The sequence below is a fragment of the Orcinus orca genome, chromosome 9 (genome assembly GCF_937001465.1).
Source record: "Orcinus orca chromosome 9, mOrcOrc1.1, whole genome shotgun sequence".
NCBI classification, from domain to species: Eukaryota; Metazoa; Chordata; class Mammalia; order Artiodactyla; family Delphinidae; genus Orcinus; species Orcinus orca.
The window spans coordinates 7,608,382-7,636,308 of NC_064567.1; the positions used below are offsets into that span (position 1 = coordinate 7,608,382).

Consider the following 27,927-nt stretch of genomic DNA (forward strand, 5'->3'; position numbering starts at 1 on the left):
TAACAGATGATGAGACAGAGGCTCGGAGTGGCTCACGGCTGCCCAAGATCCCACAATCTGCAAACGGAGAAGCAGAATTCAAACCCAGGCTTTCTGGTTCTGCACTCCGAGCTCTCACTCAAGAGGCTGGTGGGTCCTGATTGGAAGCTGCTGGGACTCGGGATCTGTCCTCCTGATCCTGGGGAAGGAGGCCCTCCTGGCTGTATGACAGGGACACTGTGTGTGAAGGAAGACCTACTCTGGCCGGGCTGGGCAAGGTTAGCATGACTGGAAGCAGAGAGACGGTCGGGACAGAGCATCCCAGGGACGTGCTGAGGTGCACTGGTACCCCACGGTGGGGTCACGGGGTGCCAGGAGCCCGGCTACCCTCAGGCCTTGGCAGGTCTGTGGAGGTAAGGCCTGCTGGAGTCCCTGGGCTGGGGGCCTCCCAAACACAACCTCATGCATCTGCCCAGGTGCCATTCAAAGATAACATTCTATGTTTGCCACGCCAGCAGCAATGTCAGAAAGCGCTGAATCAGAAGACATTTGACAGGAGAGTAGCAGTGGGGAAGCAAAGGAAGGGATACTCTGGAAGAACACGGTGAGAACAGGATGCACAGGACTTGTCAGGCTGGATGGCCCGCAAGAGGCGGAAGGACGGAGTGCTCATGAATGAGGCCAGGCTGTGAGTTCTGGTGTCTGAGAAGCGGTAGCACTGTCAGAAGAAGAGGGGCCTGGTTCTGGGAGCAGTGAGGACAATACAGCTTCCGATATGTTAAGTTTAAGAGATGCCAGGGCATTTAGTTAGAACTTTTTATTTTATTTTAATGACATTTTGGCTTAGTCCTTATTGATTTCTTTTCCCTCAATGAGTTCCTCAAATTTTTCTAGCTTTAAATCTCAATTCATAAAAAATGCAGTATTTGGAGTATGAAGAAGCCAAATTTTCATTAGCAATTGAGGACGGCCTTGCAATAATTAGAGAGAAACTGACTGTCCATGCTTTGCAAATGCACCGAGTGTTCTAGAGGTCTCTAAGCAGGGCAGTGGAGAACTCTGGGTCCAGCATCAGACACCTGGGTTCAGGAATCCCAGCTGTGCCACCACCAGCTGAGTGTGCAAATCACCCAATCTCTCTGCACTCCAGTCTACCACCTGCAGGAAGAGGGTAAGAATGGACTCTGCCTTATAGAGTGTGTGCTCTTGGGAACTAATGCATGTGAAACACTTAGCACAGCTTCGGGCAGCCTTACACGGTAGCCATTAATATGGAAACGACTAGTCAAACCCCCTGCGCATGACAAAGGCCCACAGACACACGCGTGGGTGCTCGCAGGGGCCGGTGCAGGCTTGGGGGCGTGAGTTACTGGATAGAATTGGGACCAGATTTTAACGTGGCAGTGGCTTGAGGAGCAGACAATACAGCATCTACTGAGGCATGTTCCTGACATTCTTGACGAGCTAGAGGTGAGAACCCACTGCTCACTGAGGCGAGGTTGGGACATGAGGGTGGAGAACATCGATGGATTAAACAGCTATTTAATCTGATGCAGGAGAAAGAAACTTAACAGGTGAACTTCCAGAGAGCAGGGGTGTACGCTTTTCTACTTCCTGGTTGAACTGTTTTTTTCTGGTGAGAACAGGGACAGGATCACTGAGAGCATCTGACATGTGTGGAAGAGTATTACCCAGCAGAGACAAGTCAACTGCGCAAACAAACAACGATACTCTGCGCCCACATTACTGCTGTTTTTCTGTCCATCGTTTTTACAGAGCTAAACTGATATCGTACAGTCAAGGCTGTACCATGCCTTTTCTTGGTTTTATATAATATTACATAAAAATTTTCTCCATGTCATTAATTACTCTTCATAAATATTGTTCTTAATGGATACACGATATTCCATAAAATGGTGATTCCCTCTTTTACTAACTGTTTTCCTAAAATGTAACTCCTAGGTCTTTTCCAATTCTTATTTTCATAAATAACAGTATAAACTATGATGAACATCTTCATGCTGAATCTGTCTGATTTTCGGCTTCTTTCTTCAGAAATAATTTCTGAAAGGGAAAAATCCTAAGGAACATTTTTTTCCCACCTATCTTTTAAACCGACAGAGCATTGCCCAGAGAAGTTTAAGAATTTACTATTTTATTAACACTCAAGCTGAATTGGGTTAATAATAATAATTTTTAGTTCCCACAGAAGAAAGTCTTGATCTTTAAGATGCCATGACACTGAAATAGCTGTCAGAAAAGGCTGCAGGACCTACTAGAGAATGGACTTGAGGATACGGGGAGGGGGAAGGGTAAGCTGGGACAAAGTGAGAGAGTGGCATGGACATATGTACACTACCAAACGTAAAATAGATAGCTAGTGGGAAGCAGCCGTACAGCACAGGGAGATCAGCTCGTGCTTTGTGACCACCTAGAGGGGTGGGATAGGGAGGGTGGGAGGGAGATGCAAGAGGGAGGAGATATGGGGATATATGTATACGTATAGCTGATTCACTTTGTTATAAAGCAGAAACTAACACACCATTGTAAAGCAATTACACTCCAATAAAGATGTTTAAAAAAAAAAAAAAGGCTGCAGAGCTTCAATCATTAAAGAGCAAGACCATGAGAGAGGTAGCCTCCATGTCTCCAACCTGTACAGACTCACTGGGAAATGAGAGAGATTTGCTCCTTGATAAACCTAAATATTTTTATTTGTAAAAAAGAGATCTTAAAACTTCAAATGTCATAGAACTCAAGTTTTCAGAGAGGAAATGGACTCAGTGTTTGGCATGTTTATATGCTTTAGAACTGCTTCGATTGCTCTGAAAGATCGTAAGTCCATTTGTATATTCTAAAATAGGATGCCTATTTCAGTCGCACTGACGCTCCTGGCTTAGTGTATATTTGGAGATGGTCTCCGATATTACAACACTGAAGGGCAGAAGGCTAGGTATCCTCGTCCTTACCGGTGGGTTTGACGAGAACTGCCAGGAAGTCGGTGGTGAAAGAGCTGACGTAGAGGAGGATGCAGGGTGCCTTGGTGGTGCTGAAGCTGAAGCAGATCTCCTCGCGGGCCAGGTCCGGGGCCCCATTCTGCGGGTCCAGGGAGTTCTCCGACCTGCTGCCCGATTCCTTAGCACCGGACCCGGGCGCCTGGAAGTTATACCGCAGCCACATCCCCTCTTCAAAAAATGCACCCACATCTGTTTGAAAAGGAAAGAGAAAATGGAAAGGTGAGAAGTCCGAGGCTAATACCACCAACCATTTAACCTGGGTAGACGGTGAGCTTTGTCGTGGCCGCTAAGGCTGTTCCTGGAGGGTGGACCGACTCCAGGAAGGGAACGTCTATGCAGATGGACGTTGTTTCATCAACACGGATACGCTACCAAAACCAAAAAAGCAGTGTAACAGAGTATAGCGGTCTGTCAACTTAAAACGTAGTAGCTAAATTGAGAAACGTTAACTCATACCAGAAAAAAGTTTCACGTTTAGTACTTAGACCAAATAACTAATTTTGGTTGAAGAGAGATGCTGAGAATAAAGGCAGTGGCATTGTTAGGGAACTGCTGACCGACACCGCCCGCCTCGGCCAGACCCGCTTCCCTGAGCTGTCTCACACAGGAGGTTCCGATAAGGAACATGGTGCTGTGGAAAACTCCGGGAGGAGACGACCAACTTCTTAGAATCCTTCGCGCTGGAATCCCTCCTGGCTGAGCGATGCACACGCCATCAGGAAGGACCCTGAGTCAGACCAAATACGGGCCAAGCAAGATGACTGGCCAGAGACAACCTGGATACTAACCCCATCACCATAAAACCTGAGGCCGCGAGCCATGTGGCAGAGCAGTTCTCTGGGGTTCCCTGACCCTGCGGCTCTCTGCCCAGGTGCCCCTTCCCAATAAAGTCTCTTGCTTTGTCGGTACATGTGTCTCCTTGGACAATTCATTTCCTAGTGTTAGACAAGAGCCCACTCTCGGGTCCTGGAAGGGGTCCCCCTTCCTGCAACAGTATCACATGAACCACTAATTCAAGGAACTCATGGGCATCTTCTGAGAGATCGGAGCTGCTTTGGATGTTCACCCAGGAAAGCCCTTGGTGAAACCCTGATGAAGTCCTGGGAGACTTTGGGTCTAGTCTTCAAAAATCACAAGACATGAAGGTAGAGGGAACTGGGCTCAAATTTGGTGCTGCCTTTAACTGGTTATGCGGCCTTAGAAGTCGCTTCGCCAGCTTCTCTAGGCCTCAGCATTTTATATGTGAAAGAGAGGTAATAACAGTGAGAATTACAAAAGATAATTAAATTAATTAGCACATAATAAATAGTACCTATTATTATTATTAAGAAATTAGAAGAAAGGTCACCCATCCTTCAACAGTTTTTTCCTGTGGCCTAATCAATGCTAATTAGTTTTTAATCATTGCCTGGCAGATAAGCTCCTGCTACAGTTTCTCCATTGTTTGCTCCATGTTCTAAAAGCACCTCCTGACTCCCTGTGAAAGGCTGGGGGGCTAGCAAGGTCTGCTTGGCCTTCACAGTTAACTGTTTCATTGCCTTCTGCACGTGCCCTTGAAAGCATTTCCCAAACTTCTTTGCCCGTGGAACCCGTTTCTCTCGTAAGACTTGACATCCCACTAAACTAACATTACACAGAGTGTATTTTGTGAAACATCCGCTCTACATTATAATGAATAGGAGAGGACCGATTTTAAGAGGATTCTTTCCTCTGGGAATTTTGAAGTTTGTTCTTGTTAAAGAAGCCTAGCACAGAGAGAGTCAGCAGCACAGTGTGGTGATTCCGGGTCTGCAGTCCGACACCTGTGGCTAACCAACCCTGTTAACTTGGTCAGTGGCTTGAAACTCTCTAAGCTTCAGCTTCCCTCTCTGGAACCTGGGGCCTCAGGTTGTCGTGAGGGTTCAAGAACCCATGGATGATACTCAGCCTGGTGCCTGGAATGTATGACAAGCGTCCAAAAAAGATTACTTAGTCATATTCCAAAGACAGGTTACCACTTTCTACTGAGGGCCGCAGATGCCACCCTGACCCCCACCTCACATGATCACACACGTGCAACACTCCACCCGGCACTGCTGCAGAGGCTGCCACGTCCTGCTTCCCACTGAGCTGTGGTGAAGAGGTCAGCTAACTACAAGCTCTCAACTGTGGGCAGTACTGTTCTCCTCCTGGACCCCCACCCAAGGGCTTTTGCAAGTGTGTGTGTGTGTGCGCGTGCGTGTGTGAGTGTGTGTGTGTGCGCATACATGGAGGGTACTATTGGCATTTGGTGGGTGGGGGTGAAGCCTGCTGAGTGTCTTGTGACATGTGGGACTGTCTCACACAATAAGAATTGTCCTGCTCAAAATGCCTAGAGTGTCTTCGCCGGGAAACACAGGATTAAACAGACGCTTAATCCACGCTAGTCACTGCACGGCTCACCAGGATGTAAAGGTGCAGCAAATGCGTCAACGCCCTTAAAGAGTCTTCTGTCTGAAACTGAGCAGGACCCTGTGGGGCTCCTGGGCACAAAAGCCTTTCTGTGTCCCCTTCCTTGGGTTCCAAAGTGCAGGTGCAAACAATTGCTGATCAGGGAAGGGAGGGGATGCAGAGACCAGGGAGGAACAGTCAAGAAACAATAGTGCAGCCTTGGGGCAGGGTCCTGGTTCCCCCTCGGGGGACACACGTAACAATATCTTTGCGTTCTTCTGCAGAATCAAGGCCCCCACCAAATGGAAGATGTAACTACCTGATGATGCTCTCTTCACTCCAGAGAAGGTCACAGCTTGCCCATCATCACCTGACACCAGATGATCTCTGGACTGAAGGAATGCGGACCCTGCGTGCACCCTCATCCTTAACAGCAACCTCGCCCCTCGACTGTGAAACTCCTCACAAACCCCCCTGGGTTGGGACACACAGTTCTGAGGGCATTAGCCCGCTGTGGCCCCCTTTGCCTGGCAAAGCAATAAAGCTATTCTTTTCTACTTCACCCAAAACTCTGTCTCTGAGATTTAATTCGGTGTAGGGGTACAGAGGCCAGATTCAGCTTCACGTCCAGTGGCAGGTGTAGGGGAGACACACTGACACTTTGAACACGTGTGGTGAGAGTTATGGTGGTTTACTTGGTAGCTTATGTGAGAAGAACCCCCCTCTTACTGCCCAGAGGATCCTGAGCTGCCTTTTCCACTCTCTCAGCAAAGAGACTGGAACTGATCACCAGCTGCATGCCCGGCACTATGCCGGGTGCTGAGGTTACAATCCTTGTTCTCAAGGTGCTCTTGATCTAGAGGAGAATTTAGGCTAACAGACATCATCAGAAGGCAGTGTGCTCAGTACAGGATCAGGTTTATATAAGGGGCACTTGGAACAACAGGGGTACCAGACCTGTCTCCAGGGCTCCAGGAAGACTTCCCAAGTGAAAAGACATTGAAGTCGGGGCCCGAAGAGCCAGAGGCGGGTCGCTATGTCAAGGTGAAGATGAAGACAAGCCACTTTCTAGCTGAGGGCGCAGCGTTCAGACAAACTTAGGGGCCAGAGAGTCTGCAATGTGAGCATCGTGCTCGCAGGTGAAATTCACACGCTCCCTTTTTTTTTTTTTTTTTAACAGTATCAGTTATTCACACAAGACTCACTAGGCTCCCACTACTGCTGGGAAAACAGTGAAGGAGACAGAGGTGATCCTTACCCTCAGTAGTTCAGATCCTAGTGGGACAGACGGACATTACTAGGACTGGCTGATGTGACAGCGTCTAGCAGCTGGTGGGGCGGGGAGCATTCGGGGACAGCAGGCAGGCAGGCCGCCCAGAGCAAAGACACCAAGGGGTGTGTTTTGCCAGCAGAGAGGTTCTACCAGAGGATGCAGGGGTCAGCATCTTTAAACAGGTTTGGGCCAAGCAGAAGAGAAGAGGTAGACCTGGGGCCTGGAGAGAGGGAGGGAGGAAGGCTAGAGATCAAGGCTGGAGGGTTTGAACAAGCCAGAGGCGAGCAGACAGGGCGGATGCACAGGGAGAGAAAAAACGTATCGGGCCCTTGAAACTCAAGACTGAGGAGCGCAGCACCTGGGCCTGGGAGGGGTGGGAGTTCTGAGCAGCAGAGGCTGAGGAAGCAGGTAAAGCCAAGGAGACCACAGGCACCTGAGCCACAGATGCAGCCCAACGCCGGTGAGATCCTAAGCTCCCTTGGGCCAGGCTCTTCCCAGGTATTCTGCTCCCAGAGAGAGGACAGAACTGAGTCCCTGACAGCACTTCTCAACAGGCCTGGGAGTCTGTTAAAATGCTGGTGCTCAGGCCCAGCCCCAGATTTTAGCTCAGAGGGTCCGACTCAGAGGGTCTTGAGAATCAGCACGTGTAAGAGGCGATGCTTAGGGACACAAGAGTCTGAGGTGCTGGGAGCTGGAACGGAGGCAGGATAGTGCGCTCGGTGGGGCTGCTGGGCGGTCCTGTCTGGGTGAGAACTTAACGCTTTTCTCAGATAAACTGCCGACAATCCTTCCAAGGCAGATCATAAAGGGAAATTTGGAAAGCTAGGGATTTTGGATAAACAAATAAAAAATATGCCATAGAGAATACTTTTGGTGTATTTCAGAGTCATCCATCGTTAAGAAGCTTTAAGGATTCATGCCAGTATTGGAGGAAGGGATATACTACGCTTAAAAGCGTTGCTCTGAAACCACATTGTAACCCAACTGTCAAAGCGGGGCCTGGGAGTGCTGTGAGCCATTTAAGGTTCCAAGTGGCAGAATTACAGCTGTTATTTCATTGTTTCAGATCTTTTTAAGGAAATGCCAAATCAGAGTACTGCAATTTCATTTAGGAAAGTAATATTCCCATCCCTTCTGGATGAATAATTAAGATAATGCTTACTTCACAAGCCCCAGATAACATCTTTTCCCCCATTAAATGATCAAAAAGTTGATTTCGAATGCTTGATTTAAGGTTTAATACTAATATGAGATAGTTTAATTTTTGATATTAATTTTTTTGGATAAAAAAATGATAAATTTTGGGTCTAGTTATTCTAAGATATATTATGAAGGAGATTTGTTGAGTTATGTGTCTCAAAATTTTGAAATACATTATGCCAGACTTAGGATCATAAAGGTCACAGGCATCTTGAAGCAGACAAGTAATCTTGTCTTCACCATTTCTTGGTCTTCAAAATGGATCATATGTAAATTACCCCTGACTGTGGAAAGTAAGTTTGGAAATGTTTGAAATAAAATCCATAAACCATACATCCCAGAAAAATACCACAAAGGTATTCTCCCCTTTGTCTAACCAAATCCCTGATGCTCATAGTGGAAAAACAAACAGCTGGCAGCCACCCCTGTAATTAAATTGCTCATCTTTTTCTCCTCCAAGTTCCATAATTCTATTCCTTTTGTCTTTTCACTTAGGATATGTTTTGCAACCTATATTTTTTAAATAGACATGATTCTTTCTGTTCTCTAACTTCCCCCTGAGGACCCAGAATTGAAAGTCCCCAACTCACAGATGGGTTCTTTCACAAAAGTTTATCTCAAAGTCAGTAACGTGCAACTTGGAACTATTTTCCCATAGAAACAATGCTTTAAATGATGGTTAGTTTGCCAGGAGAGTCTACAAATGCTGAATCACTCTGGATGGGTAGTAAAAGATAATTGAAGAGTGCCACTGTGTATTAGTAATTAAAGCAGAAACAACAGCAACAACAAACGTTAAGGTGTACTGTGAATGTGAGAACCCCAGGGAACCATGTTCTCACAAGGCTTTCATCTCACTTATTCAGGAGTGTGCTGGTAAACGTTACACAGCTAGCTCTCCTGGGGGGAAACCCTGATTTGTGGTCTCCGCCTAGTCCCATGGTGTAAACACTCCTACCTTGGCTGATTTCAAGCTGCCAATGTGGCATCACTAAGAGATGATGGAGTTGGGAAGAGATGTTCACAGTTGGTCTATCAGCCTGTGTGAACTGCATTCACCCACTGTCACTGACCCAGTCATTCAAGCAAACCACCTTTACTGAGCCCCCATCTTGGCAGGTGTGTTAGGCTGCTCAGGCTGTTATAACATATTACCATAACTGGGTGTTGTAAACAACAGAAATCTATCCTCACAGCTCTGGAGGCTGTAAATCCAAGATTGAGGCGCTGGCTGGTTCAGTTCCTGGTGAGAGGTCTCTTCCTGGCTTGCAGACACATTTTCTTGCCATGTGTGCACATGGCAGAGAGAGAGCTAGCTCTCTGGTCTCTACTTCTGAGGGCACTAATCCCCTTATAAGGGCCCCACCCTCATGACCTCATCTAAGCCCAGTTATAGTCATCCTTCGGTATCCATGGGGGGATTGCTTCCAGGACCCCCCTCGGATACCAAAATCCTTGGATGCTCAAGTCCCTTATATAAAATGGCATTGTATTTGTATATAACCTACATACATATTCCTGAAAACTTTAAATCATCTCTAGATTACTTATAATGCCTAGTATAATATAAACATTATGTAAATAGTTGCTGGTGCATGGCAAATTCAAGTTTTGCTTTTTGGAAATTTCTGGAGTTTTTTTTTTTTTTCTAATATTTTTGATCCATGTTTGGTTGAATCTATGACTGTGGAAACTACAGGCATGAATGCTGACTGTACCACCAAAGGCTCCACCTCCAAAACCACAGCACTGGGGCTTAGGGCTTCAACATATGAATTTGGTTAGGGAGGGAATGCAAACATTCAGCCCATAACAGCAGGCTTCCTTCTTTTTAGCTCCTGCTGTAACCAAACTTTAATATTTGCTTCCTCCTTCCTGCCTTCCAAAGCTCTCTTCTACTTTGTCCCAGTTACCCTGGATCCTGAAAGCTCTGTTCAGCCTCTGTAAAATTTAGGAGAAATTTCTGCAGAACAGACACGGCAGCCCCAGCCTCAGGTCATTAAACTCTTTCATGGCTGAATTCCAGTGATCAGAATGATCACTCTCATTAACTGTTTTTTAATTATCATCGAGTAAAAAAAGTTAAGTGAATTTTATGGAGCTCTGGCTCCTAGAGACCTTGGACGTCACCCTTCTGCATGTTTCCCGATTTTGAATCAGGCCCGGTTCCTTCCAGGGCAATCTGCAAGGCTCAGTTATGTTTAAACTTATTTCCTATTCTACTCCCAAGGCCCCGCTATCCTGAAATACCACCAGTTTCTCTCCTGGCCTTGTATCGGCAAAATCTGCTTTTTCTCTCCAAGTGTACCACTCTGAATTTCCCTCCTGACTTTTAAAATTCTGATTGTTTGCTGTTTTCTTTAATTTACTATAATCATTTTGGGCCAACAACATTGGACGCAGACGGGTTAATGCTCATCTCTACTTGTTCTGTTTCCACAGGTGAATACATGTCTATTGCAGCCATTTCCCACCATTCTTTCTAAAGGTCAGGGCACTGCCAGGTCAGTTTGTGTGTAATAAATTTCAAGTGTCTGAATCCATACAAAGGAGAAAAATACCAAAGAAAAATCTCATACATTTAGCCTGAATGGTATGTGCTACCCATGAGACACAGGTGTAAAGTTTATTACTGGAAACACATCAATAAACTATATGTTCTATGAGTTGACTATGGAGGAGCCAGGGGACCTTCTCACTTGGAGTTTAAGAGCCAACAGCACTGAACACATTTACTAGAGTCTTAAACAGGAAGACAGTCTGCATCCAGAATTTCCAGGGTCATGCTCCTGAAACTGTTACTAAGCATTACTGGCATATATGGCAGTTAACAGGTTAGAATGTTTTGGGGAGAGCAAGGGAGATGAGGATGCCACTGCAGCAAACTTCAGCTGAGACATCTATAAGGGATTAATGTGGTACAAGCGGAGGGCAGGAATCAAGAGGTGTGGGTTTTAGTCCTGATGTTGCCACCAAGTAGCTCTATGACCCTGGTCAGGCAAGTCATTGAATTGCTGTGGACTTTAAATCATTCTCGTCTTAAATACTGAACCCATATCGATCTGGCTAGCACCCAGGCTCTCCCATATTTTCTTTCAAATATTTATTATATTTGAAAGAATATGATAAATTTAAGCCATGAAGCTATTAGATATTTAACAGGGAGTAAACGACATTTAAGTTAATTACTGAGGGAGAATGAGATTTAACTGGGATTTGGGGGTAGGGAAAGCATTCTAGGAAGAGAAAAGAGCATGTGCAAAGGCCCTGAGGAAGGAGGGAATATTAAGGACCAATGCAATCAAAGTCAGGATGGCTAAAATTCGGGGGCAAGTGGCAGGAAGAGGCTGGTGAGAAAGGGAGTGGCATGTTGAGGATTTTTTTTTGTATAGAAAGTAATGGGCAGCCCTGAAGGGGTTTAAGTAGAGGTGATATAATCTGATTTGCCATTTTAAAAGATCATTCTGGCTGCAGTTTGGTGAAAGGATTGGAGGGAGCGGAGAGCATTTCACTCCTAAACTTAAATTTCATCCCTTTTCTTAACATTTGGGGTATCATTTGGAGGGGGAGTCACTAGAGACATTTCAGAAAATCTGTAAATCTTCTGAAACTTCAGGTGAAAGTAAGTTAAGTGTGTATGCACTTTTCTGGGGAAAGGGTTAATAGTTTAAATAAAATTTCATGACCCCAACCCCCCAAATTTGAGGAAAAAATAATAAAAATTAGTTCACTCCTTACTCACTCAAAATGATCCACTGAGGTGCTCAGGGTCGTTAGGCTCTGTGTTGGATGATGACTCAGGCCCCAGAATGACCTTCCTTACCCTCACTCTCTGGACCTGCTGCTTCCTAGCTGCGTCTCCTGTGCTCTGCTTGTGGTCTTGCCTGATTGGGTTACTGGCTTTCACACCTCCACTTCCTTCTCATCCCTTCCATTCTATTCCTTACTCACTATTCCGGTCAGGGTAAGCGCCAGCTCCTTGCTAAGAGCCCCATGCAGTGTACAGAGCTCTTCTAAGTGCCCTCCCAGCTCTATGTTATAACTTCAGTCCAACGCATGTAACCTTGTTCGCATTGAACTGGTAAACATTTCTTGGACTCTTACTCTAGGCTAGGCCCATGCTGATAACAAGAGCAAACACACGAGACTTTCCGGGAGGGAGTCCGCAGTTGGTTGGGAGGCCATCAGGAGAGCAGAGCTTGAGATTTAGAATCACAGAGTGTGTGTGGGCAGCAACAGCAGGGGAGAGAGGGGCTGTCTCAGGGGTGGGTGAGGGAAGGTCTGGATGATAGGCTAGGAAGAGGACCCTGAGTTGGGTACCGACAAACAACCACGTACCTGCAAGACTCGAGACTCGCAAGGTGGCAAGGGTTCTCCTAGGGAGGATGAAAGCGTGAACAAAGCACAAAGGAGCGGAACGTTTTGGGGTTCAGGAACTTCTGTCAGAACGTTGCAGCCTCGCTGTACTTTAGAAAAATATGTCTGAGGCAAACTCTCAGAGATTCTGACTTAATTGGTCTGGGGAAAGGCCTGCCTGTTGGTATATTTCAGGTATATTTCAACATTTCCTGGGATGACTCCAATGTAATGCATTTAATGGATGGACCCCTCCAGCTCTATTGCTCTAGGTGTTGGGTCTAATTCAGTGTCAAGTGTGGGGTGACAGCTGGCAGAAGGTGCCGGTAGGAAAGAAGGCAGAAGGGAGGCTGCAAAGGGTCTTGAATCACTTGTTTTCAAAACTTTTAGAAGAACCCTATACTTTGAAATAATTTCAAATGTACTAAAAAGTTGCAAAATTAGTGCAAAGAAGCTCCGTATCCTATATATCCAGACTCTGTAACTTTTAACACTTCGCCACATTTCTGTGTGATGAACACACACACACACATACTATGTATGTATGTGCAGACACACACACACACACACACAAGACTAATTCCTGAAACCATATGAGAGCAAGCTAAGAAACCAACAGTAACACAATATTGTCCCATTTCTGGGAAAAATGTATATACAGACACAGATACTTATATACACGCAGATAGTTTTAGAAAACCATCTTGAGGCTATATATACATGTATGCGTATATATATATATTTCCATGTAGAAAGATTTTTGCAAATAACCAGGCAACGTAGGGGGCCCACCTCACCTCTTTCATCCTGGGAAGGAGGAGAGGGGAGGGAAAGGGAAGGCACGGAAGGGGCGAGGAAGCTGGGAGCTGAATGCCTGAGTTACACATCTGGATCCTTACTAGGGTGTGAGCGTTTTAGGGTAAGAACTTTGCCTGGTAACCTCAGCCAGCCCCTGGCATCCAGCAAATACACAATAAATATTTTTTGAATTGAGTTGAATAGAATCTGAATTTTTTTTATAGCAACAGTATATTCTTTAACTAGTTGATCTGCACTGACCTTCCTTAGCTGACAATTTCTTCAGTCTCATTCCCTTTGTAAAGTGGCCTTCTTGAGAGAAATGCTCTTCCATCAACTTAGACATAATCATTAATTAAAAGAGAAGTTTATTAATGAAAGTGTTATGAGAGGCATTCAGAATAATGTATCCAAAAGAATTAAATGACTTACAGCTTAACAGATGTTCTTAATTTCTACTGTTTTTTCTCCCTTCTATTGACTTAGCAAGTGGGAGCATATTTTGACAGATTGGTTAATTGGCTAAATAGCCTTAACAGGCAAAGTTGTCCGCAATCAAATGTCTCTGCCTCACTTTACCTCTGCTCCGCTAACTTCATCGTTTGCTATGGAGCTACGGCTTTTAGGAATTATTTCTTTGTAAATTTATTTACTTGCATAATTTGTGCCTGTGCCAGATACAAGGACCATTCTATTGATTCTATTCATTCTGTTGCTAAGTAGCAAGTTGCTTCTTCTTTGCTCTGTACGTGACACTACACATCCCATGTTTTCGTGCCTGCTCAGCTGATCTGAAGAGCCAAATAGAATTCTTAACCACAGGGTCCTTGAAGAGGAGCACTGTTTATAATTCACTGCTGTAGCCGCGAAATCTAGTGAAAGGAGGCACTCATTGAAAGTTTGTTGATTCAGTGAGTACACTTTTGAATTGGAGCCAGATACACATTTACACGCCATAAGGAAATGAGCTTCCACTGAACTCCTGCTATGTGTCAGACACAAAGGGCAATTTTTATGTATTATTTAATTTAATTTAACAGCATTTTTGAGATAGATGCTATCATCCTAATTTTACAGATAAGGTAACAGATATTGGGCAGTAATCTGCCCAACATCGTCCACAAAGTGATTTGTTTACCAGCTTCCTGTTTAGGAATTTTATTTATTTAAGTCTTTATTGAATTTGTTACAATGTTACTTCTGTTTTATATTTTAGTTTTTTGGCAGCGAGGCATGTGGGATCTTAGCTCCCCAACCAGGGATCGAACCTGCACCCCCTGCACTGGAAGGCGAAGTCTTAACCACTGGACCACCAGGGAAGTCCCTTGTTTGGGAATTTTAAAAGGAAACAATCAGGTAACCATTGATTGTTTATTACTCCCAAACATAAAAATACAATTGACTCTTTAAGTTGATAAAATTCTGTTTTCTTTACCAGCTAAGACCCTAATAGAAAAGAACCAGAAAATCCACAAATGTCCTAATACTTATGATAATCTTTTGTTAATATTAAAATGATTTCTATTTTGATTTTAAAAATCCACACCCGAAGGTCGTGGTTGACTGTAAGATTTGAGACATTCACATACATATTTCTTGAAATCCAAAGCCATTCCCATTTGATGATTCTTTTTATAATTAAAGCAGGGTATATCTTTTGAAACAAGTTATTTTTCTTGACCATCTTTTGAAACAAGTTACCTTTCTTGAAGGTAAAAGGAATGACTGCTTATTATTCCTCCTTATCTCGCCATTTTGTCTGTGTGGCTACTTTATTTGGTATGCTAATAAGCCTTGAGATTTGTTGAAATGTTCTACCCAGCCCTGAACTGTCCTTCAACCAACAGAAACCATCCTCAAACTATCTGCCATCCTTAGAGAACATGCCACACTGTACGGGCAGCTTTAATGTGGGTCAACTGTCACAGCTGGAGTCTCACTCAACAGATGGGAAGTGGCCTCCCGTGGACAATGCTGATGGTTACATAAACAGAGTGATTTAAAGAAACTCATCTAGGGTTGCTGTCTTGAATGAGGCATGAATGTATGAAGTATTAGAAGCTAGTGGCAATCCACTTCATGCAACTCAAGAGCTAGGTTATATCCCAGTAGAGTTATCTGAGACCTCACGGTATTGGTGGATGTTGAGTAGGTAGGCCACACTATGCCTTTTGAAAAAAAAAAGATGTTTATTGAGAACTGTTAATGATGCCACACAGAATCCAGAAGTGGGCAGGCCAAAGGCCACTGGGCTCCTCCCCAGGCCAGGGGCTGTCTTTACGCTGAGTCTGCCTTTCTGGTTTGCAAATGACCTCCCTGGCTTTGTTTTGCACGGCTTACCAATTGTTTCTGTGACAACTGGACTTAAACATTCATTCTCCTGTGAAACAGATTCAAAATGCAGTAATTGCAAAGGCTTTCTCACACTAAACTACAACTGGTAATTGACAAATATGTATACTGATGACCAAAGGTTCCTTGAGGGCAAACACCACATTTTAGTTGATTTTATATCTCCAGAGTCCAACACAACACCTGGCATGTATTACGTATTTAATATACACTTGTCTAATTAATGAATGGATTAATGGTTTCATGGACCAGTTTGGCCACATTCAGATTTTTTTCAGAGTATAACCCCTACCATCTCCCTGCAAAGAAAATCTTAGACATGTTGGCAATGTATTTCTATCACCACCTATAATTTTTGAGGGTAGAAGATAAAATATGGGATAAAAAACAAAGATTCACCTCAAAGAAGCCAAGAAATAATTGGCAATCAGTACATTGTTTTTAAAAGATAAGTTCAGGATTATGAATTATCCAGAGTTCCAGAAAATGAGGTTGTCATTAAATAGTTGTATATAATAGTTGTATATTTTGTCTGCCTTTTGGTGGAAGAAGGAAAAAAAAAAAAGAGAAAGAAGTAGAAATAAGAAGAGGAGAAAGGAGGGCTTCCCTGGTGGCGCAGTGGTTGAGAGTCTGCCTGCTGATGCAGGGGACGTAGGTTCGGGCCCCGGTCTGGGAAGATCCCACATGCCCCCATCACAGCAAGAGCCCTCCTGAAATCTTGTATATGCTTGTAACTTGCGTGGGGAAATTCACATTTTGGGCCATTTGCCAGTTCCTCTTTTCCTTCTACTTCAATGAGAACAATACTTTCAAGTGAGGAGATGGCTTCAATTAGAAAACTGACAACTAAAATTTTACTTTAATATTTTCCCTCTATTCTTCAAGCATGCCCCTCTTTTTGCACCACATCTGTGGAAAAAGAATAAATTTATTCATGGCTGTGTGAAATAAGTTTATTCTTATATGAAATAAACTAAAAATACTTGCAAAAGGTTTTCTATATGGATCTATACTTCTCTCTACATTTATAGAAAATCAACCTTAAAATGGTTTCCAGGAAATGAGTGTGTGTGTGTGTGTGTGTGTGTGTTTTCAGAAAGTATGTATGTAACTATGTGTGTGTATATTTTACCCAGAAATTATGTATGAGTGTACACACACACACACTTTCCAGAACACTGGGAATGGTTTCCGGGAAGCATTGTGGGTGCTTAGTGACATGCCCCACCCAAATGTGCCCGGTGGTTTGCTCACTGCCCTGACCTTTGACACAAAGGGAACTGCAAAAGCAGCTCCTGGAAGCAGGAGCGAGACCAAGGCCGGGATGGACTGCACTGCATGTGAAATGCTGTGAATGCTCAGAGTTAAGGATTCTCCAAAAGGCTCTGTGCTCTTTTCGGCACCCAGGCCAATCGTTCCAAGAAACACAGTCTGAAGGCACAGGTTTCTGGTGTTTTAAGACTTTGATCTCATGTCTAACGCAGAGGACCCTGGCTCGGGAAGTGAGACTGTCTTATTCCCAATTAACAAGTTGGCCTTTTCTGCTGGTAACATTCTCCTCCAGAAATGTCGCTCAACAACCACATGCATCAATTTTTTTTAACTAGGATCCTTCCCTGCCTATTGCCATTTTTTTTGTTCCATAGGTTGGGGAAGGTTTAAAATAATTGTTTCTAATTTCACATTTTTCAATAGACCCAACTGTAAAGAAATGTCTGCAACTATATTCTGGTTCTAATGGTGTCTTTGGGTTTAGAAATAATGGTGGCCATGGATGGCGATTTAAAATGCATGTTGCTGCCCATCCCTGATTTCATTCTAATAGGAGCTGACCCACTGGAGGAGGAGGGTAGGAAGCCTAGTTGCATACAAAACCGGCTTTCTCTTAACTGGCTTGTCTCCTGAGAATGAGGGAAACCAACTATGTGAGTTTTCCCATGTCTATGAAAAAAAGGAAACTTCTGAAGACAAACTGGTGTAATGTATTCAGTCATAAAGGCAAAAAAAAGTTTTAGCACTTGGCAACTGGAAGGAATGGGACACAAGGGTGTAAAAATTCAGTTTAAGATTCGAGGCTGGTGAGCATTAGTTAATGGTTATGAGCTCAAAAGGTGGAAGGACTTAAGGTCAAACATAAACAGCAGGGTAAAGCGAACCCTCGCAAATCAGAAGTTTAACTGGACCACTAGATGTTTTAGGACTTGTGGACACATTCTTGCCTTCTTGGCCAAGACCCACACGGCTTTCTTTTTTAGTGACGGCTTTCTTTTTTAGTGACGACAGCTAGTGACGGCACATGACGACCACAGTCCTGATCATCGAGAATACTCTTTCCAAAAGACATTTTGCTTTTTGATTATTTTATACTTATAGTTGCATGTAATCTGACATTCTGAGAGTTTATTTCCAATCAAATGACAGAAGCATAACATAAATCAAACTGAGAAGCAGTTAGGGAGATGATGGATTTCTGCACCTCCACTGATGCTGGGAATTGGGGTATTACTGCTGACACCAAATCACATCACCTGAATCCAAGGTGCTTCCCCACTTTCTCTAAAGCTCAGAGCCAATGACAGGATCTACCACTTATGGGGAGTTAGAAACTCTGTTATTTAGCTTTACCATACCTTGAGATACAGGTTATCATTCAGATTTAACTGATGAGGGGATGGACCTCAGAGAAGGTGAATAACTTGCTAACGGTTACACATCTAGCAAGTTCTTAGTATTAACTACTACGTTGTGTTGTCTTTCAAGGCTTTCTACTTGTACCCAACCTGGAAGAAAGATGTGAAAAAGCAACCTAGCATTTTTCTTAAAAAAATTACTCTGGAGGGTGGTAGCATGATAAGTGTATGTGAAGGTTTTGCAGACAGAGGGCTATGTTTCCTGTCTAAGAGGAGTCTCAGAAATGTTCCACACACCAGTGCTGTCCACTAGAAATGTAGTGTGAGCCACGCCTGGAGTTTTAAATCTCCTGTAGCCACATTAAACAAATAGTGAGTTACTGATAATGACATACTGCATTTAATTTATTATACCTAAAATACTATCATTTCAAAATATAATCTATATAGAAATAATTAACGAGACCATTTTACACATATTCTTTCATCCTAAGTCTTCAAAATCTAGGTGTTTTTTTGAGCTTATGGTACGTCTCAATTTCGACTACCACCGTTTAAAATGCTCGATAGCCACACGTAGCTAGTGGCGACCACACTGGACCGTACAGCTCTTGGGGACGAGAAGGGAAAAATCAAAGCATTTGCCAGTGTCAGCTGTTCTCTCCAGCCTCTGGAGAGGTGGTTTCTGTATGTGCATTAGAATCATTCTGGAAGCTTTTAAAGCACACAGATGCCTACGTTCTATCTCAAACCATTAAGTTAAAATTTCTGGGAATAACCTTTGGACATGCCTGAGCAAAGAGCAACTTGAAAGCTCACATTTCCAGTTCAACACTCTTAGAGTGAAAAACAACAAGAACTTGCTGGAAATATGCCCTCTACATATCTCCCCAGGAATCTGGGGAGCTGCTACGTGGAAGATTCTGGCATTTAGGATCCTAGTCATTTCTTCCCTTTAAACACTTGAACCGTTGCTTGTAAAATTGGTTCTTCTTTTGAGTTTTTCTGACTTTAAGTGATGCAATGGAAAGAAGAGATAATTTAGCCAGAGTGATCATTTCATAACATATGTCATATGACATCACTCCTTTCCTCAAAACCCTGGAAGGGATGCCCATCTCCTTCTGAGCAGAAGCTACTCCCCTGCCAGGACCAACTACACTGTACAAAATCTGGGCTTCTCTCCCCATTTCCAGCTGCATTAGTTTCTTCACTTCATTTCCTTCTACTCTTTCCATTACTGCTCATATCCCTCCATACCCAGCAGCCTCCTGTGTGCCCTGAGCACCTATCTCAGACCAAGAGATGGGGCCCAGGCATCAATATTTTCAAGAAGTTATGCCTGCCTGGGGGAGAAACACTCCTCCGGGGCAGCGTGTGGATCACACAGCAGTCAGGCTGTCCTCCTAGAAGTGCTTTCTCCTTTTTTTTTTTTTTTTTTTTGCGGTACGCGGGCCTCTCACTGCTGTGGCCTCTTCCGTTGCGGAGCACAGGCTCCGGACGCGCAGGCTCAGCGGCCATGGCTCACGGGCCCAGACACTCCGCGGCACGTGGGATCTTCCCGGACCGGGGCACGAACCCGCGTCCCCTGCATCGGCAGGCGGACTCTCAACCACTGCGCCACCAGGGAAGCCCGAAGTGCTTTTTCTTAAATGAGCTTCTGCTAAGCTCTGAGCAGCAGAGAATTCAAGTCACACTTTGTAACTAGCACCCGGAATGCAAATACGCTCTGGAGCTTTAATCACCCGCTAAGACAAGGGTAGGGTTGGAATGTTCTCATGAGGGTTCAGGTGCCTAACAAGGACGTATCTGAAAAGATGACCACTGCACGTTACTATAGATGTGGGCCCAGGGAGCAGCCAGAAGTAAGAACCAAAGGGAGACGCAAGACGGAAGAGATATGGGAACATATGTATATATATAACTGATGCATTTTGTTGTAAAGCAGAAACTAACACACCATTGTAAAGCAATTATACTCCAATAAAGATGTTAAAAAAACCCCAAACTATTATGGTCTGCTACCACTTGGGGAGGATATTTCCAGTCACAACAATCACATCTGAAGAGCAGGGATGCAGTATTTTATCTGGGGATGTTTTAAAGGGGCTGCAGCAGACACTGTCTTACCTCAACCATTAAGAAGCAGCTCCGTGAAGCACTGGAGGCGTTGCTTTAGAGCATATAAGGTTAACTAAAAATCGGCACTAGATATCTGATGATTTAAAAACCTTTATGAAACTTGCATGGATTTTCTTACTTCTTGGATAATTTCCCATTGCCAAACCTATCACCTTGAATACAAAAGGCAGTCAGCTTCCTATCCCTGACCTGAGGCTTCCAAAGACACCGAACCAAGGCAGTAACCTGCCCCCCCAGGGGTGCTGGCTCTGAGGAGCAGACAACAGCCCTGGCTACCACAGGTTTGGGTCACACCCCTTCCAACCCAAGCATTATCAATCTTATCAGCCAACCTGGGGATCCCTTAATGCGGGAGTCAGGAGTCTCATCTGACAGCCTCTGTCAGGTCGAGATTTGTGCAGCCAAAGGACATGGCGGTCACAGTCTAGTGGCTCCAGCTGGAAATAACCTTTTAGCTTCTCCAGAGCTTCAGGGAAAACTCTAGTGATGACCACACAAATGGAACTGGAAGAACTAATCTCTGCTGTGCAGGATGGAGGGGAAACTTTGGGACATGACTGATAGGGATCCTAGTTTTAAATGAACTTTGCAGGTGGGATGTTTAAGCGGCTTCGCTAAGCTCCGCTTCTTTCCATCAGACTTAGTTTCAGGAGGCGGCTGCTTGAAGATCCTCAGCTGATGGAGTACGGGGAGCTGTCAGAGGGCTCATGCGTGTCAGGATTGCTGAAATGCTTGCTTTTAATTTGATTTTTCTTTTCGTATGCTATGATCAGAAAAAGAAATCTTTGCCCCGAATGAGACATGTTCTGTTTGAGCGCCAAAGCTTTGTTTTGTACACTGGCTATTGTTTTGCTGTGAAAAATGTTAAAAACAATGGACATTTTGGCTTTGTTTCCGGGATCTTAAAAGAATTGTTTTAGAATTTTTCCTGTTGGGTGACCTTTTTTTTTTCTCTCTTGGTATTGCTGCAGGCTTTTTATTTTGTTTTTATTTTAATATATAGTTTCAGAACTATGCAATACATCAAAGGTCTTGCATTACATTTTTTTCAAGTAATCATCCATTTGTGGATAAATAATCTTAAACAATTAGGGAATAAATCTAGGAAAACTGGGGTCTAGATCAAGAAATTCTGATGTCAAAATAAAAACTAGCCCCAAGTTATTAAAAAATGTATTTTTGGTCAGGGACACACATTTTTAGTGCTAATGCAAGTGAATGTTATTTGAAGTGAATTTATGGTCAGTTTTCAGTGTCAAAGAATAATTTTCCCTATGAATAAAGTCATATTTGATGATGTACGTTAAACCAGCAGCACGTGGACAAAGTATATAAATGAATACATAAGTGAAGGTATATAAGTCAGCTTAACATTTTTTTTTCCTTAGGAATGTGCAGTCAAGGAGTTAGGGGCACTCTGTCTAGAAGAGAGAGCCCCAGCTCACAAGGGCTGTTCCCTGGGTCCCTCCCCCATGTCTGGATCCTGGTGCAAGCCCGTAGACGTTCCTGGAAGGACCTCGATGTGTCTATCTGAGTACTGCTTGCTCTCACAGCTCCAGAGGCTGTCCTCTGTCCTCTGCCCTAAAGAGAAGCTCATTACCTCCTGAGGAGAATCAAGGCTCAGTGGTTAAGGAGACAGGAGTTAGGGCTGGATTGTTGACGTCCAAATCCTTGCTCTGCCACTTAGACAGATAACCTGGGGCAAGCTACTTAATTTCTCCATGAGCAGGTTTTCATGTTCCTCAAATGGCTCTAGTAAAACTACCTCCCTCATCGGATTCTTGTGCAAGTGAGTTAAGTAGTACATGTGAAATGCTCACATCATCATTGCTAGACTCACCTGCAAGGAGCCAGTCACCATTCCCAAGCCCCTCCCTCTATCGCCTGCTGCAGCATCTCTACGAACTCCTGTCCCACTCCTAACCCCATTCCAGGGAGGGGGTGAGTTTCTATACCCAGACACACCCCCCTCCACCTGCCCGCCCCCAGTTCATCCCAGTCCTGCTGCTGTGAACTCTTCCATGCCTAGCCACATCATGAACTAGAAAAAAGCCTAATTAATAGTTGATTTATTTCGTTTGGGAGGAAGACGTGAGACATTTGAACTGTACTTTCAAAATATAGTTTCTCTTGCTGGGTCTTGACATTCAAAAACAATTTTAGAGAATTTCATTTATGACTGCTCCTTGGGATGAGTAGTCAGTTGATTCTGAAATTGGTCAGCTCTGGGGAATATTCATCTTTTCTGTATGTGCAAATGGAAGGTTCTCCTAGGAGCTCTTTTAAAATGCTGTTTATGTTGTTGCTTTCAATTAGTGCTTGCAAAGTTGTTAGTGACCTGGTATAATGATCAAGACAAAACTGATGGGCTTTGACAGGTCAAATGTTGATGCAGATATTTTTGGGTAGGCATTTCTAAACTCCTGCTACCCCCGCAGCTCGCTCAGTATGATGCATTTGTAAGATTGTGTGCTCTGAATGCCCGAGCAGCACCATTTTTCTCCCCATGGTCTTTGTTGTGATTTGAGTATTCTGGAAATATTAGTGATTTCTCAGAAAGGAGTTTCACCAAGAAAATGGAGAAATAAAAGTGATCTTCAGATGCCTGGAACAATGTTATGAGGGTCTCAATTACAGGATATATTAAATTCTGACCTGGATTATTTAATGGATATCACAGCTTTGGAGTCATTCCATCACTGTGCAATTCCGATTTTAAAAAATAGCTCTTACTCGAAAAGTGTTTTCATTAAAAGAAAAAAAAAAGTCTTCAATTTTAAAAAAGAGCAATTAGATTGTTTTTTAAAAACAGACATGTGCTCATTATAAAAACCTTAGCACCCAAAGATGCAAATAACTTACAATCTCCTATGCTGCTTTGACAGGAAAAAATAAAGTCATATTTCACAAAAAAGTAAGAGTGAACAGAAACTGAAATGGAACTAAAGGAATTGCTAAACTTTGGGTAAAACAAAGTTAAGAAAACATGATTTCACTGCCTCCTCTCTGGTTCTGATCCAAATTTCACAGTATTTGGCATTCATGCTTCCTAATTTGTGGTCTGCAGTAATGGCTATGTCCATGTTTCAATGAAGACAGATTTTTCTTTTTGTCTTTTATTTCATTCTTTTTGATATCAGTGGCTTTGAGGGAGAGGAATAGAAGTGTCTTTATTCCACTATTTTTTTATCTTCACTTTTCAGCGATCATTTTAATGTGGTATTTAAGTTTATCATTTTGAAGGATGTTATGACATACATAGTCTAAGAACTCAGTTTACTTCTACAAGGCTTAAAACACATAACAGAAGCCCTTCACTCTACAGCCCCTACCCCAAATCCCATTCCTTAGAAGGAATCTTTTTTTTCCCCCCGACATTAACTCCCTATTTCTAAGTAACAAGCTTATATTGTTATTCTTGATCATATATATTTTACAGCACTTGCATCTATATCCTAGGGTAATCTTTTATTTCTTCTTTTGCCTGTTTTCTGCGTACCTATCACTAATTAATCCTCCATTTCTCAACTGGAAGTGTAACTCTCATTTCTGTAAACAGAGAAAACTGTTCTGTATTTTCCTTGGAAATGTCGCCCCGGACTATCCATCTTCCTTTTTCAAGTTGAGCTGGTTGCTCTCTTGGCCTTGTGCACAGCTGCTGTCCTCGAATCTTCTTTTACCATCATCCTGGAAACTTATAGAGTTTCCTATTTATATCTAATAATCTGACATTTTATAATGTTATTAATTCATATGGTTTTCCCCCCTTCTTTGTTTTATGTTGAGCCCTTTCAATCTTTAAACTCATGCCCTTCAGTTCAGGGAAATTGTCTTTGATCCATTTATTTGACAATTCTCTCCATCCCTTCTTCTATGTTCTCTTTTTCTAGATCTTTTACTACCTGTATTTGAACTTATTGGTTTCGTCCTCTTTCTTATCTTTTGTTTCTCTCTCTTTTTTTCTCCTTTTTTTTTTCTGCATGATTTACTAGATTTTTACCTTTGAAGTCTTTTAATTTTAAATTTCTGCTATCAGATTTTAATTTTCAAAATTGTTTATTTCTAATCTCTGAATTGCATGGGGAGAGGGCATACTTCCCTCCCTTCTTCATGGATGCAGTATCTTCTCTTCTCTCTCTGATCTGTTTTCCAAAGATGGCTGCCACAACAGCTCTCATTCTCCACCCCTGGAACCTGGGCAGCCTTGGGACCTGCTTGAACCAATTGGATGTGGCAGAAATTACGGTGCATTGCCTTGGAGGCTAGGTTACAAAAGGCAATGTGACTGTGGCCTGGGGAACTGGACCAATCACACTGGAGCCATGCTTAGCCAGGAATGCAGCTGCCTGCCCCAAGTCCACCTTGGTGGAAGAAGCCACACTAGCGCAGTTGGGTGGCCACGTGGAGGAGCCCTGAGTCGACCTGAGGAGGGAGAGAAGCCTGGCCGGCTCCCCACTCCTCCAGGTCCAGCTGCCATCTGACTGTAATCCCCTTAGAGCCTCCAAGCCAGAACTGCCCATAGAGCCCTTCCAAATTCCTAGGCTGCAGAAACCATCTGAGATCATGAAATGTCTGCTATTTTTTGTTTTTTTTTTTGGCTGCATCTCGAAGCATGCGGGATCTTAGTTCCCCGACCAGGGATCCGACCTGTGCTCCCTGCAGCAGTGGAAGCGCCGAGTACTAACCACTGGACTGCCAGGGAATTGCCAGTCTGCTATGTTAAGCCACTAAATTTTGGAAGCAAATTGTTATGCAGCAAATGGACCTGCAACAGAGAATATGAATGGTAGTTTTTTGGTTTTTCAAAAAAGTTTGTTCTTCCAGTATGATCTTTGTTTACACTGAATCCTCTGTTTGGTCTTTGTCATGTTAGAGACTTGAATCACGTGACGGGTGATGATGTGGGAGGTGAGAGTGAGGCTCTATATTTTGACCAGAAGCTTATTACTGGGTGGACTTCACAGCTGGGTGGCCGGTCTGGTCCATTTGTATCTACCGGCCTTCTCTCTCAGGGATGACCCTTTATCCCCCAAAGAGTCCTTTAGTTTTTCTCTCAAGGAATTTGCAGCCAGGATTTTGGAAGCCTGAGTGAAAACTTTCACTCGATTCCTGCACTGTCTGGAGCCTTGCCCTCCAGCGACGGAACCTCTAGTCTTCCGCCTGATCTGGCTTTAGGGCAGCTACCCCACTGCAGGGGGAAGACTGGCTCCATTGATAAACTTAAAGCCAATCCTCTGTTGTCAACTCCATCTTTCAGATACCCGGGCCCCCATTTCTGAGCCTTTCCAGGGGTCAGAGCACAAGTCTGTTGCTTGAAGAAGTTTTCCTTCAACCGGCTAAGGATGTAGCCTTCCTTTGTCTACTAAGTTCCTCCATTTGCTTGCTGTCCTTTATATGTTGCTGTCCTCTCCTGTCCTCTTTGCTCAGGTTGACTTGTGTCTTTTTTAAAAAAATCCTTTTCCAAGGATTTAAGGGTGAAGCAAAAGCAAATAGGTGTGATCAATCTGTCACATTTAAGTGGAACTGGAGCCTCTAATATCTTAATGAATGGACAGCTTAACAAATAAATGTGCTCAGAGAGCACAAATTAAAAATTCATCGAAGATTGAATTCAGCTAATAAAGAAATTGAAAATTGTTCCATTTCACTGCAGTTTGCTCTAACAGGGCAAAGGTGAAGTGTCCAAACTCTTTCTTCATTAGGAAATAAGAAAATGAAGACCCTCGGAGAGGTAGAACATACCTACTCATTTTCGTTTTGCTTTCAAAAGTCACACATGCTCATTGGAAAAAAAAAAAAAGGACCCTTTTATAGAGGAAAATGGCAGAACAGTTCTACCATCCTACCCTTCCCCACTCCATCACACTACCTCTGGAGGTAACCTCTGGAAGTAACTAGTGCCAATAGTTTCCAAATTTTTTTAAAGAAGAATGGAAGGATTACATGAATATTTTGCTCCATATATAATCTGATTCCACTCATGCTGAAAACAACTCTGTATGTGTGTGTGTGTGTGTACTGTGTACATGGTGTATATTATAACATGCACATACATGCTTTTTTTTTTTTGGCCAGGGATCCCCTTTACCACCATAAGATGCCAACAATCGGAATATTCAGTGCATTTTGGAGCGGGGAGGAGTTATTGCTTTTATATATATATATATATACACACACACACACTTTTTTTTTTTTTTTTTTTTTTGCGGTACGCGGGCCTCTCACTGTTGCGGCCTCTCCCGTCGCGGAGCACAGGCTCCGGACGCGCAGGCTCAGCGGCCATGGTTCACAGGCCCAGCCACTCCGCGGCATGTGGGATCTTCCTGGACCGGGGCACGAACCCACGTCCCCTGCATCGGCAGGCGGACTCTCAACCACTGCGCCACCAGGGAAGCCCAATTGCTTATATTAATGGCAAAAGAAGAGTGAATTCACCTTCATTTTTAGATAAAAGAAAACCAAATGAATGTGGCTGCATGCAGAATGCTACACACAGTACCATGCATCCATTTATCATCACCGGAGGGTGTCTGAACTGCAGAAGTCTTTCTGAGTAGGGTTCTTGCCCAGGAAATGCACGGGCTTTTAATACAAACACAAACAAACTTTACATATTCTGCCTTTTAAGCTTAATAATATATCATGGACATTTTCTCATGTGAATAAATATGTCTATCGCACTCCTCCTCATGGCTGTGTATCACAATTCAATAGCAGTCCCTCTACTGATGGATATTTCGTTTTCCCCCTACATTTCACTATCCCACAAAAATATGCTGTGCTGACTGGTCCTGTGGATGTGTATTTCTCTAATACTAATGTTTCTCTAGGATAGGTTTCTTGAGTGTAATTACTGGGTTAACAGAATACACCTAGGTTACGTTTTGATAGAGAATATTCACTTGACCTCTAACCGTTCATTTTCACACAGTCTCATGCACATGGTGAGTGTCACCTGCAACCCCCTCCCGTTCAGCCTGGGACACCAGCAAAGGGAACGACTCAGCCTGGACCCTGACTTTGTAAACGTGCGGCTGTGCAGCGCTACAGCGGGCTTTCTCAGTGACACATCAATCTTGCCAGACCTTTCTTTTGAATTCTTTGTTCTCCAGTGATTAATGAGGTGCAAATTAAAATGATAAAGAATGATTTTTGGTTTATTATTTTCATAACAATGAAAAAAAGGTAACACTGCTGATGGCGCTGGGAGAACCGGGCTTTTATTCGTATTGCACGCACACTGGCACTGTGTTTTGGTAAATTAGATGGGCTCCACACATGGAAAGTCATAAACATTCTACAGCCGCTAACTCTACCTCTCTGCATGTGGCAATCCATCCCAAGTAAATAATGTAAAATACTAAAATGCCATTTACAAACACGTTTACCACAGTATTATTTAAAATAAAAAATTGGAAAGAATTTCTTTTTTTAACTTTTCAATATTAACTGTTTTAAATTTTCAAATATACATACAAAAGTAGAGAGAATGATGAACCCACATACCCATCAGCCAACTTTAACAGTTATCAACATTTTGCCATTCATCTTCATCTGTCCCTCACCTCAATTCTTTCTCCCTCCTGGAATTATTATTATGAGTTTTTTTGTTAGTTTCTGCTTTATAACAAAGTGAATCAGCTATACGTATACATATATCCCCATATCTCCTCCCTCTTGCGTCTCCCTCCCACCCTCCCTAACCCACCCCTCTAGGTGGTCACAAAGCCACGAGCTGATCTCCCTGTGCTATGCAGCTGCTTCCCACTAG

The 27,927-nt window shown here is 43.5% G+C and overlaps 1 protein-coding gene across 2 annotated transcripts in view; it reads right to left on the bottom strand.

The window, feature by feature from the left end:
* CNTNAP2 (contactin associated protein 2) overlaps positions 1–27,927 on the bottom strand; it is a 2,019,732-nt gene that overhangs the window by 167,835 nt on the left and 1,823,970 nt on the right. For both annotated transcript variants that reach the window (XM_049714704.1, XM_049714703.1), the window contains exon 20: positions 2,949–3,185. In XM_049714704.1, coding sequence (XP_049570661.1) covers positions 2,949–3,185 — 237 coding nt within the window. The remainder of the gene's footprint in view (positions 1–2,948; positions 3,186–27,927) is intronic.